The sequence below is a fragment of the Pseudochaenichthys georgianus genome, chromosome 13 (assembly GCF_902827115.2).
Source record: "Pseudochaenichthys georgianus chromosome 13, fPseGeo1.2, whole genome shotgun sequence".
Taxonomy (NCBI): Eukaryota; Metazoa; Chordata; class Actinopteri; order Perciformes; family Channichthyidae; genus Pseudochaenichthys; species Pseudochaenichthys georgianus.
Genome location: NC_047515.1, coordinates 42,089,192 through 42,102,796, shown reverse-complemented (window position 1 = coordinate 42,102,796; position 13,605 = coordinate 42,089,192). Strand labels below are relative to the sequence as shown.

The 13,605-nt window shown below is 44.2% G+C and overlaps 1 protein-coding gene across 3 annotated transcripts; it reads right to left on the bottom strand.

Moving 5' to 3' along the window:
- Positions 1-65: 65 nt before the first annotated feature.
- scg2a (secretogranin II a) lies at positions 66-3,539 on the bottom strand. 3 transcript variants are annotated; one of them, XM_034097853.2, is made up of 2 exons: positions 3,466-3,539; positions 66-2,041 (listed from the first exon to the last, which is right to left on the bottom strand). In XM_034097853.2, the coding sequence occupies exon 2, from the start codon at positions 2,031-2,033 to the stop codon at positions 354-356; it is 1,680 nt and encodes a 559-aa protein (XP_033953744.1). In that variant the 5' UTR covers positions 2,034-2,041; positions 3,466-3,539; the 3' UTR covers positions 66-353. The 3 variants fall into 3 exon arrangements, with proteins under 3 accessions (XP_033953744.1, XP_033953745.1, XP_033953746.1); XM_034097854.2 differs by lacking the exon at positions 3,466-3,539 and adding an exon at positions 3,247-3,347; XM_034097855.2 differs by lacking the exon at positions 3,466-3,539 and adding an exon at positions 3,268-3,289.
- Between the last annotated feature and the right edge of the window lie 10,066 nt (positions 3,540-13,605).

Below are 13,605 nucleotides of genomic sequence, written 5' to 3'. Positions count from 1 at the left end.
TGTGTGTGTGTGTGTGTGTGTGTGTGTGTGTGTGTGTGTGTGTGTGTGTGTGTGTGTGTGTGTGTGTGTGTGTGTGTGTGTGTGTGTGTGTGTGTGTGTGTGTGTGTGTGTGTGTGTGTGTGTGTGTGTGTGTGTGTGTGTGTGTGTGTGGAAAGGCTGGTGAGTCACATGTATGGATTGTTTAAAAAAGAAAAACGCATCAACTGAATGTCTGCACTCTCACATCTCTGCTAATAAATAAGAACTGTTGTAAACCTACAGAACTGCATTTCATTTTATTCTTCAAAATACTTTATCCTCCCCCCCCACACCCAAACAATATATATATGTATATATACATCTCTCTCCAGGCTTTACTTCTCCTGTTCAGTTGTGGCGTCGCTCTCTCTCTCGTCAGTGTCTGGGTTCAGGTAGCTCATTAGTTTCATCACCGCCTCATTATCAAAACCCTTCGTCTTGTCCTCCTCGTCTACCTCGTCCTCCGTGTGTCTCTTCTCCTTTGTCTCCTCCTCCATCTGATCAAAGTACGCCTGTATGTTCTGCTCGAAGGAGCCGGCGCCGCGCTGTTCCTCCCGCGTTGGGCTCACCTTGTTGTTTCTGTGTTTGTTTACGGGATACCGAGCGAGCATCTGAGCCGCTAAATACGCCGCCAGCTCGTCTTCGTCCAACGTGTCGTCGTAGTCGTCCTGCAACGTGCCGGGGGGGAGGCGTCTCCGTTGTGATGCAGGGGGTTCTGCGAGGGTGTGAAACCGTGACGACGGCGGCGGCGGCGCGGAGGAGGAGGAGGACTCCTTCCTGACGGGGGTCTTGTCCTCAACGCCTCCTAGTCCCAGGATGCTCAGGATCTCCTCCGTCCGCCTTTCTTCGGGCGTCTTTCGCCGCTCGGGAACCCGTGTGTTGAAGAACGTTCCTTCGGGACTCTTGTGCGTCTTCTTCGGGGGAACCGGAGAGGGTTTCCGTGGCTTTGTGGTTTCTCCGGTGCTCAGCATGTCCACCAGGTCCTCCGGGGGGATCTGGTATTTCTGAGAGATCTGTATGAGCTGGTAGATGGTCCTCGGATCCATGGTGTCCCTCTTCTTCTTCTCCTCTTCCTCTCTCTTCTTCTCCTCTTCCTCTATCTCTCTCTTGTGCTCCTCTTCCTCCGTTCTCTCCAGCACTTTCAGGAGGTAGTAGTCTACGAGATTGGCGACTTCATCCGTGTCTTTCGACCTCTTGACCGGGTACTTTTCTTCCTCGTCGTCGTCCGCTTCTTCGTCGTAATCGACCCCTCGGCCCTCCTCCTCTTCCTCCCCCTCTCCCCAGTCGGCGAGATCCCCTCCTACGTCGTCATACGCCACGTTCCTCACGTTGAACACGTCCTCACCTTCGTCCTCCTCCTCTTCCTCTTCCTGCTGCCTCTTCGTCTTCACGCTGGTCATCTTGTCCAGTTCGTCGAACACGGACTGCAGCGTGGCCAGATTCTGCGGCGTGTACTTCTCCTCCACATTCTCGTTTGTGCGCTTGAAAGGCGCCGGCCCCTCCTCTCCCTCTTCCTCCTCGTCCCCCTCGCCCTCTTCCTCATCCTCAAACATCAGCGGCATCTTCCTGTGGGGCTTGATGCCGTGCTGTTGCACCCTGGGGCGAAGCGGCGTCTGTTTGGAGGCTTTCTCCGTCTCCTGGAGGGTGCTGAGCACAGCCTGCAGCAGCTCCTCACTCTTGTTCTCCCTGCCTTCCTCCTCCTCCTCTTCCTCCTCCTCCTCCTCTTCCTCTTTTGGAGCCAGCCTCAGCATCGCTCTCAGCTTCTCTGCGTCGTCCGCCTCGTATCCCGTCCTCGTGCCGCTCCTCTGACGCAGGCTCTCGATGAACTCCAGAGCTTTGAGCATGTCGTCGTTGGGGCCCTGCAGGAAGTCGCCTCCTCCTCCTCCTCCTCTCTGGGATTCACTTCCTCGCTGTCGGAGAGAAGCGCCCCGAACGTGAGAGGAGGCGAAGAGGAAGAGGAAGAGGAAGTGGGTGCAACAGATGAGGGAAGGTTTGCCCGTGGGGAGTGACTGCATGGTGACGCCTGCAGAGGAGAGACACAAAGAGACCGATGTCAGAGATGACCTTTTCAAGCTGACATGTTCACGATGGATATGTACCGTGAAAGCTTTTCGCTCTTATCGTCACGGTGATGATGGACCGCAGAGACACTGATGTCGAAGCACTCGGGGTTAAACCAGGTCAAACAAACCGTGTATAATCTATATGTGTGCAGGTTAGAGGGTCATTGAGAACAAAGTCGATCTGTAAAGCACTACGAGTAAATACAAGGTGTAATACTTACATCAGGTATCTTTTTAAAACCATTTTAGTGCCTCAATGAACTTAAACAATATTTATATTAACTGTCTTGACCAAAACAAACTGTTGCTTTGTCCGGTTAACTTGAATTATGCTTGTTGTTTTGTATTTTTGACATTAAAGAAAACATGAAATATTCTGCATTTAAAAAATAAAGTAACCAAATGAATCGCTAAGAAGCAACTGGTCACTATTTAATTCACTTTATTTGTTTATAATAATAATAACACAACATAAATAATAATATATGTAAAATAAATGTATATAAATATAATAAAATATGAAAGTAATAAATAAATACATGATGATAATAAAAATAAATAAAATAATGCTGAAAATAATAGAAATAATTAATACAATTAATAATTACAATGTGTATATATAATAAAGTAATAAATAAATACATGTTAATACAAATAATGATTACATAAAAATAACTAACTACATACATTTATTAATATGTATAATACATATCTAAAGTGTGTATGGGTGTTGCTGCCTGTTGCTGCTGCAGCAGTAATATCAGCGCTATTCAGCTCTCGTGCAAATCTCATTAGTTCTTCAAATTGCTGCTCTCCGCGAGTCACTGCCCCGTTGTCAAGGCAACCCGGTAAGGCTGATATGCTTAAAACTGCTATTATTACCGTTTTTAAAAAAAAATCAGATTGAAATTTTTTTTGCCCTCCAGTGCCTGCCCTGAAATGCGCGTGCAATTTCTTTTAATGCAAATTCCTGCACAAATAAGACGATGTCGATCATTGAAACACTTCTTTAGGAGGAGGAGGAGTCACAGAAACGATGCAAAACACACGAAAAGCGACGATGCAAACGTAATTGCTGCCGTGTTTACTTTTTCTTTCATTTCCCCAACCTAATTTAAAATCGCAAAACTTCCTCGTTATCATTGTTTACGTGTTGTTTTTGTACCCTGATGCACGCGGCAACAACCTCGGATAGTCCGTAGCGAAATGAGAACAAAGAGACCTCTTCGCCCTACAGATGTGGCGGTGCATCAGGTTGGCAAACAGCTCCTGAAACAAAAGCGGATTCAACAAAGAGAAACAACCCCTGCCTCTCTATTGTTACATCGTGTGGTGGCAAACACACAGCGTGTAGCGCGGCGCGTGCATGCAATCACAGCCTTACCTGGTGAGTAGTTAGTGAGGAGGAGGCTCTCTCCGTCTGTGCGAGTCTCAGCACCGCGGACAGCTCTCCTGCTACACGAGGAACCACCTGACCCGTGCGTCACAGAGCGAGGGGATGCGTAACACACACACACACACGCACGCGCACACGCACACACAGTTCACTTGAGTCAGCCGCACAGAGCTGCTCCTCTCTTTGAACATGAACTGAAACTATATTTGTGCCCCAGAACCTCTCGGTGGCTGCATAATGGATTCTGTCGCAGTCTGTGATGAAATGAATACATTCACAATGGGGCTATATTTAGGAGCATTGACTGGCTCACAAGACTCTTCTTTCTTGGCACTGATGGGGTTTGTGAGTCTGAGTATTTAAAAGACTCAAAGGCTTTGTTTGCATATATGCGCATTAGCTGGTGTTGCCAAACAGAACCTTTCGTCATGTCTCCGCCGATAATAAGAGATACATGAAGGTAGTGCACGAGAGTGGGGACAGTGAGACTTTGGGGCAGAAGTAAGAATGTAAATACACAGAGTAAGATTATATAAAGAAATCATATTATTATGAATGAATATGTAGACTGTAAACATGTGAGTTCATCTCGTGGGGGTTTCCAGAGAGAAGACACGTGTCCCCCTGTAAATGGTCGTATCTGCATTTAATTGCTAAATAAATTATGTTTAATTGCTTAAAAAGACACTTAATACATGTTTGTTCCCCCTTTGAATCATTTTGTTTATTTACCGCCTGGGCATTAGACTCATAATAATACCCCCCCCCCCCCCCTGTAGTTGAGTCTGTGTATTTGCTGTTTCCATTCATGTGTCTCTGCTGCAGCACTGAGGGACGGAGACAGTTAAAGGGTCCAGCGATGACTCACACACACGGACTCCGCCAAAGAGCCTGAGACGGGGCGGGGTGACAGGGGGACTGCAGAGGGGGGGGGGGGGGTGTGCGAGAGGGTGTGTGTGGGGGTGGGTGTGTGTGTGTGTGTGTGTGTGTGTGGGGGGGGGTGTGTGTGTGTGGGGGGGGGGGTGTGTGTGTGTGTGGGGGGGGGGGGTGAGAGGGGGGGTGTGTGTGTGGGGGGTGTGTGTGTGTGTGGGGGGGGTGTGTGTGGTGTGGGGGGGTGTGTGTGGTGTGGGGGGTGTGTGTGTGGGTGGGGTGTGTGTGTGTGTGTGTGTGGGGGAAACTGAGGAAGCAAGAGCGCACTTTTGTCGTCAGCCAGCCGGCACAGGGTCTCTATTTTTGGCTGCCTGTCAAATCTTGTCTTGTACGGATGGATGTGTGTGTGTGTGTGTGTGTGTGTGTGTGTGTGTGTGTGTGTGTGTGTGTGTGTGTGTGTGTGTGTGTGTGTGTGTGTGTGTGTGTGTGTGTGTGTGTGTGTGTGTAGCTCTCAGATTCATTCATAAATCTCCTCGTCGCTGTGCCCGGTGTGAGCTCCGGCTATCCTCTGCTTGTGTGATATTCAGTGAATGTAGTTCTCAGCTTTGTCCCCGTATATAAGCCCTCTCTGTTTGTGGGTTTCTCTACATTTCTATGAAGCAAAAGTGTGTATTTCATTCTGTGGAAACGCAAATGTCAACTTCTGAATCATGTGTGGATGTTGATACTTGTTGTTCGGAGCATTTCTAATCACCACAACAAAGTTCTTTATTGCACCCGACTATGTTCTGACAAACCAATGGCACCATTTCCTGCTGCCTTTGCAGTGTGGGAAACGAGCGATGAGTCATCCAAAAGCACCCCAGTCATTGAAGTCCCAGTCCCGTCATATTCACAGTGCATGGATTCATATTGATGTTCTATCTCTGCCTTTCCCCTGCAGCAAGAGTGACCGTTATTAGGAGAAGTTAATTTACATACTGGATATTTAAGGACAAGAAAGGAACATAATGATACAGATGTGAGTTTCACTGGAGAAATGTGTGTTTCAGTTAAAAAATCCTTAATATTTGTGGTTTGGAGCATTTCCATCCATCTTCTCCGCTTATCCGTGGTCGGGTCTCGGGGGTAGCAGCTCCAGCAGAGAGCCCCACATGTCCCTTTCCCCTCATCAACCAGCTCTGACTGGGGGATCCCAAGGCGCTCCCAGGCCAGCGAAGAGATATAATCCCTCCACCTGGTCCTAGGTCTACCCCTTGGTCTCTTCCCAGCTGGACGTGCCTGGAACACCTTCCCAGGGAGGCGCCCAGGTGGCATCCTAACTAGGTGCCCGAACCACCTCAACTGGCTCCTTTCGACGCGAAGGAGGAGCGGCTCAACTCCGAGTCCCTCCCTGATGACCGAACTTCTCACCTTATCCCTAAGGGAGACACCAGCCACCCGGCGGAGGAAACCCATCTCGGCCGCTTGTATCCGCGATCTCGTTCTTTCGGTCATGACCCATCCTTCATGACCTTAGGTGAGGGTAGGAAGGGAACTGGCCCGGTAGACAGAGAGCTTTGCCTTCTGGCTCAGCTCCCTTTTCGTCACGACGGTAAAGCGACTGCAGTACCGCTCCCGCTGCTCCGATTCTCCGGCCCATCTCACGCTCCATTGTTCCCTCACTCGAGAACAAGACCCCGAGATACTTGAACTCCTTCACTTGGGGTAAGGACTCATTCCCTACTTGGAGCATTTATAATCACCATAAAATCATCTTTATTGCACCCGAATATGTTCCGACAAACCAATTGAATAATTACCCGCCGCATTTGTAGCGTGGACAAAAAACACAACGAGTGGTGAGTCAAACCAAAACATCCTTTTAAATCCAGTACTTTAAAAAGCCACAGTCCTGTCATATCACAACGTGTAGATTGATGCACTTGAAATATATTCTGGTACATTTTTCCCCTGGAGGAATGCAGCAAGAGTCGTTCTTATTGGACGACCTCTCTAAAGCATACCAGATATTAAAGGAGCAGAAGGAAAAAGAAACCAGGACAAAAGAGATGATTTTAATCTCATGTCTCCGTCAGCCTAATTACATTTTCCCTCGTGACACACACACACACGCACGCACACACACACACACACACACACACACACACACACACACACACACACACACACACACACACACACACACACACACACACACACACACACACACACACACACACACACACACACACACACACACACACACACACACACACACACACACACACACACACACACACACACACACACACACACACACACACACACTGTTGTACTGATAGAGCCTGAGCTGTCTGGCTAATTGCTTGCGGGTTTTGTCTGTGGCAGGATTACTAGTAAACAGAAGCCAATTACAGCTCAGTTCCGCCCCCACTTCCACTGCCAGGCCAGTATAAAAAAACACAAGGTTTTCCTCAGGTCAAATGAGAAGTTTCATACCGGCAATTAGTCGTTATTCCCCTCTCTTGCTGAGCAGTGTGGTGTCATCGCTGGAGGTCCCATTTGTATAAACGTTGGTGGGTGTGAAGCTGTTCCAGCAAAGGAACTGCAGGCGATGTTATAGTCTCATAACACTGGGCTGTATTTGAGGCTAGATTTGATGTATTTTAATATTCTGGTAGAGCTGCTAGAATTTGTGAGGGTGAGCTAATTTGGTATACGATATTTGTAAGACTTTCCGGTAGAAATGTGACTTTACTCCCACCCTTAAAAGAAGTTCACTTACCACAGTCCATAGTAAACATGCTGTAAACCTTTTGCCAGCTTACATTTCTACTCGAAAGCCCCAAAATACAGTTTCCATTTCTAAATGTTTGCAGGATGTGTTTCCATTTAACCCGGTTCTCGGAAAAATAGCCGACTACTCCTTTTTGATTTGCGAGGGTAGGGAGAGTGGGGTAAGTAGTGCCAATGTTTACTTAAAGTGCCTTTAAAGCAAGGGGATTACAGTAATGCCTCCAACTAAAATATGTACATATAGTTTAGGATGTGGTGCATCCCTGGGAACAATCACTTCGGATCTTAAATAAACTGAGAAATATAGCTTTAGAAAAGAAAGTGGTTTTGTGGCACAACTTGCCCCCGGTGCCGCGGGGTAAGTTGTGCCATGAGAGACAATACACTGGGGTAAGTTGTGCCATTGATAATTGAAGTAAAACAGATCATCAGAAACTTTGCACTGATCTCGTCACCTTCAACATTCTCCACCAATCCAACATAGTTATAGGATTTGGATTTTTTACCTGCAAACTTCACATTGACAAAGTCACCAGCAAACAGATCCTTGTCACCATCACCACCGTCGCCGTCGTCGTCGTCGTCGTCGTCGTCGTCATCACTCTGGACATCTGAACTCTCATGAGTGGCACCGCTAAGTGGAATCGGAAAGTCGCTCTCTTCCGAGCTACTGGAGAGCACTTTCTTTTTGGGCTTGGTTGGTTTTGACCCTTTCAGAGCCCCCTTCTTATTTCCACTCCTTTTCTTCTTTTCAGCCCGTTCCTTTTCTCTGCTGTGTGTCTTCTCCAGGCCATCTTCTGCCTCATCATTGGTGGTGGAGCTTTCTTCTGAGCTACTGTCCACAGCTGTGTTCTTCTTGTTTTGGTTTGATGTGCAGCTTTCAGAGCCCTTTTCTTCTCTCTTTCATTCTTTTTCTTTTCAGCCTTTTTATCTTCTTTTTCTTTGTGAGCCTTCTCCAACTCCATCTTCTCAGGTGTGTCGGTCACCATTCTTGTTTTCACTTTCTTTCTTACCATTTTTTTTTTCTTTCTGTGGCTTTTGGCAAGGGAAGAATGACTTCTGCAGACACATAACCCAAGTGAGCAGAAGAACCAGTGGCAGGTGGCTCTCCTGGGTCTGGATCTGCTTCAAGGAAAGGACTCAAAGAACTCAAAAGCCAGTTCACGGCATTTCATGACACCTATGCCATGAAACATTGCTGCTAGTGTCTTAATATGGTCAGCCAGCTCTTTCTCCGTGCTCTCATTGAATACTCGTTTGGCGACTGCTGTTCCATATATCTTTTTATGGTCATCCTGCAGATCTTCATCTCCTTTCCAACCTGATGTATGGTCTTCCCCTGTTGCACCTCTTTCACTGCTCTTTCCAACTTGAAACCCTGTCTGTCTTCCTTTTTGTATTTGCGTGGCATGATGGATTTTGGTCTAAAATTAAGAATGTCACATAGTTTTAGTGATCAAATGTAAAAATACAATGTACAATAACAATAAAATACAATAAAGTAATATATAGTAAATAATCATAAGTTGGGCACTGGCACAACTTAACCCAGGCCCTTTGGCACAAATCACCCCATGCCCACCATTTTGAAAAAAATGCATCCCCCAGCTGTTTTGAGCTAGCATCATGCTAACTGTATAGACTCATGGTGTAGCTTACTAAAGCACTAAAACATGTGTGAACTGTTTTCAAAGTTGTCTAAATTGTTCAAACGGACAAACACAGCAATAAAAAAACCTTGATCATAGGCATTTTACTTTGGAGGGCAAACAATTGTTTTTTGAACTTACATGTGCTTACCTCTCAAGCCATGTGCCTCCCTTCTTTGCAGGATGATTGAAATGGATGCCTCTTCAAAAATATGTGGTCACATGACCAACTTCTTCTATGGTTTTCTAGATAACAGGGGTGGCAATACTTGCCCCTTGGCACAAATGACCCCACTCTCCCTACAAACAATGTGTTTTGAGGGTGTGTATTGTATGTATGAATACCTCTGTTAGAAGATAAAGCTGTGCATTCAAAGTGCTTCTTAAAATAAAGGTAACACGGTATTAGCATCGATGTTATACTTAAAGTAAGCTACCAAAAGTAAAATTAGACTATCCTTATTATTATGGATAATTTCAGAGAAGAAACACATTTATTAATGTTCTGTTCCCTGTTCATAATGCCCTCAGTTTTTAATGTACGTAGTGAACACTGATGTTATGTGCCTTTTTCTAATGTCTTGGAATAATTGTTCAATAAAGTTGAAAGACAAGAACAAAAAAAGAAAAACGCAATTAGCTTCGATGCTAACCTCCAGCTAGCTTTGATGCTAACCTCCAGCTAGAACCGTAGAAGATATCGTCAGCCCGACAACAGAGGACAGTAAGCCGAATATCGTAGTCTGTGGTCGGGGAGGGAGCACCGTTACACCCCTGGAGACAAGATGAGAGACATTCCTTATCAATGGTCAATAAAATGGCGACAAGAACCTGTAAACCAAACATCTGTGGGGTAAGTTACTCTGTTTACATGGTCAGTGCCCATCATCCTCTGTCGCATAGTGGGTTATATTTAAGAAAATTGGAAATTACTCAAGTAGTACAAATAAGTTTTAGGTTCTTGTACTAATTATTGATATTGTACTACTTCTTTTCAAGTACTATTTGGAGACACATATTGTACTTTGTCTCCTCTATTAACTTTACAACATATTAATCTACTGAGGAATTTTGATGCATAATCAGTGGTGTAAAGTACTTCTACTCCACTACAATTCAGAGGTACATGGTGTACTTTTACTCCACTACACGTATTTAATAGTTACTTCACAGATCTGGATGAATGATGTGAAATCTAATCAAGTGTTGAATCAGACTGTAGTTCCACCTGGAGTAAATCCACCAGCTACCCTGCAGTCTACAAAGTACTTCAGACTAGCTGCACCTTCACCAGCTTTGAGAACACTTTCATGATCAATCATTATAAAACATATCATATATATTATTCTGAAATGGACCAATCTGCACAACGACTACTTTTACTGTCGCTACTTTCACTATATTTAGATGAGAATACTTTTCTACTTTCACTTGAGGAACATTTTGAATGCAGGACTTTTACTGTAACAGAGTATTCCTACACTCTGGTACTTCTACTTTTACTCAAGTACAAGATCTGAGTCCTTCTACTTTTACTCAAGTACAATATCTGAGTACTTCTACTTTTACTCAAGTACAAGACCTGAGTACTTCTACTTTTACTCAAGTACAATATCTGAGTACTTCTACTTTTACTAAGTACAAGATCTGAGTACTTCTACTAGTCTTTTACTCAAGATCTGAGTACTTCTACTTTTACTCAAGATCTGAGTACTTTTACTCAAGTACAAGATCTGAGTACTTCTACTTTTACTCAAGTACAAGACCTGAGTACTTCTACTTTTACTCAAGTACAATATCTGAGTACTTCTACTTTTACTAAGTACAATATCTGAGTACTTCTACTTTTACTCAAGATCTGAGTACTTCTACTTTTACTCAAGATCTGAGTACTTCTACTTTTACTCAAGTACAAGATCTGAGTACTTCTACTTTTACTCAAGTACAAGATCTGAGTACTTCTACTTTTACTCAAGTACAAGATCTGAGTACTTCTACTTTTACTCAAGTACAAGATCTGAGTACTTCTACTTTTACTCAAGTACAAGATCTGAGTACTTCTACTTTTACTCAAGTACAAGATCTGAGTACTTCTACTTTTACTCAAGTATAAGATCTGAGTACTTCTACTTTTACTCAAGTACAAGATCTGAGTACTTCTACTTTTACTCAAGTACAAGATCTGAAATGGTCCATTGTACAGTTAACAGGAGACACAAACATCTAAAGGGTCATCTTATAAAATCCCATGTGTCATTCTCGTGGAAGATCTTTTCCGGTGAGTTGTTGAATACTTTTTTTCAACCTGTTTTTATGTCAGGAAATAACTGATGTTTGGCGTTCCCAAGCCGACCCATAACTTCACTTCTAAAGCCTTTTATAAATTAAATGGTCAGTTTTCCGTACTGGGTTTAAGAGCTTTTTCTCGAGGACAGCACTTATCTTCTACATTAAGTTCCTAACATTTGCTTAAATATTGATATTAAAACTGCTTCATAAATTATACTTTGCCATGTTATTTGCATAATTTCTCCTCATTTCTCATAAAGTGCTCCTCGTCCTTCTTTTGGATGGATCAGACGGTTTTCCTCCCCTCCATTTAAATTTGATTTCTAATCAAGGGTGGATGAAAGCTCTAACAACTTAGCTTTTTGGAAAACGTGGCGCCAGGTTCATATTTTGGGGTTATGGGGACATCCTCTAGTGCAGCAGCCCACCGTCATTAGAATCAGTAAATTGGTATATGCCATCAGGGACGAGACAGCCTGTCCTCCCCCAAAAAACAACCTCGTAAGGCATTTGTTCAAGCAGCATTTTACAGTACATATTTATCTTGATATTTAACATGATGTCCTGTTGTAAAACTAAGATGTAATGTCGACTTATTTTAACGTCTTTCGTCACAGACGTACCAATTGTTATCCAGTGGACTTTAAAGTTTGTACCGAATATGAATATGACACCCTCTTAATTGGTTAGTCTATACAATGGTAGAACAAGGAAAACATTCCCAAGTAATCAATCAATCAATCAATCAATCAATCAATCAATCAATCAATCAATCAATCAATCAATCAAGGTTTATTTATATAACCCAATATCACACATCTCAGTGGACTTTACAGTTTGTACAGATTATGAATACGACCCTCCTCTGTCCTTGGACCCTCACATCGGACAAGGAAAGACCCCCAAAGAATGGGGAAACATGGAAGAAACCTCCACGTACAATAGATGTCGTGAGTAAATTAAAAAGATAATACATTTACAACATATAGTCCAAATGCTTGAGACTGCATGTGTCTATAAATAAGAACAAGACGAATCCAGGAGGATGTCAACAATCCTGTGAGAGCCATCATCAAACAACAATCTGTTCCTAAACCTTAGCCAGTAGTTTTGTTGCGTAAATTAACTGTTTTCAAAATAGTTTAAAAGTGATGAAAGTTATTTTAAATGGGTTGTGTGAAGGAAGGAACAAACAACTACCGTACTTTTCGGACTATAAGCCGCGACTTTTTCCCCCATTTTGTTTGTACAGCTAACGGCCACTAGGGGACCTCCTAAATCTATGGATTTTACAGGTAAAGTTAACCACCTTTAACTCTATGGGCTCTAGGACCGGTCCGCGCCCGCCACCTTTAAGCGGCGGGCTCCAGCAGGAAAAGCTGGAGGCCGGAAAAGAGTGAGACAGGTCGCGCGCCAAAGTAAAAGTGGAACCGAGAGACAGAACGAGAGCAAGACAGACGGACAATTTAGCTGCTGCGGCTTATATGCAGGTGCGCTTTATAGTCCGGAAAGTACGGTAGTTTGCTTAGCATCGATTTAAAGGTCAGGTATCTCGAGTATAAAATGTGTTTTGTGTCTACGTTTTTAAGACAAAAATAAGCAAAAATAAGCAATAATCACACTTTCTTAATGTCTTGAGAAGCTTAATCCATAGGGACTTGGTCTCACGATAGAATTCCTAATACTAAACATTTGACAGTGTCTTTGCAACCAAAGGGAAACTACCATAATATTTGAATTAAAATGTGGCTGGATCCACATAGGGGCATGGACGTGCATACAACAACTAAAATACAGAAATATCTTATCTTAAAGGTAAGAATGGAGAAACCAGCTCGAGTGCGCTAGAATTAGAAAATACAAAACCGGAAAAAATCTGCCCCTTCCTTCAGACTTCCTCACAGAGCCCCGCCTCCAACACACACGAACGCGCACGTGACCAATGAGGGCACGAGATCAGTCTGTGCCCCGATGGAAGGCTGACAGGCAGGTAGGCCATCCAGTTACTTTAGCCGGCTCAGATGATTGGTCGAGCTTTTTACAGCGCCACGGCTTCCACTGATGATATTTCTTTATGTATTTTTTGTCAAAGCACTTCAGATATTCACTGCTGTCGGACGTTAAGAGCATTCCATGGAATATAACACGTGTTTCTGAAGTGACTGACCTCCCCCACCTTTAAGGAACCAAAGCTGCTCCTACAGTGTCACAAAGTGAGTGTGTATGTACAATGCTCATAGTAAGAAGCTGACTGGGAAACTGTATACTAGGAACTCAACCTTTTTGTTGTTGATGTTTTCGGGGTCCACGGCTCCCGAGTGCCCTTTAAACACAATCACTGGCCTTTTATTGGCCGTGAGCCTCACCTCCTCTCGCCTCCTTTACCTTTTCTCTCCGTTTGTTTGTCCCCTGAAGACTCAGCAGCTGCTCTCCATTTGTTACCGACAGCCAATCAGTGTGCTCTTTAACTCGGGCTGTCAGAGGCTTGGCAAAGAGAGAGGGATGGGAACGAGAGGGAGAGGTTGTGAGTGGGTCTGCAGGG

Excerpts from the sequence above, each read along its gene's own strand:
- scg2a (XM_034097853.2), bottom strand. The coding sequence starts at position 2,033 with ATGCAGTCACTCCCCACGGGCAAACCTTCCCTCATCTGTTGCACCCAC.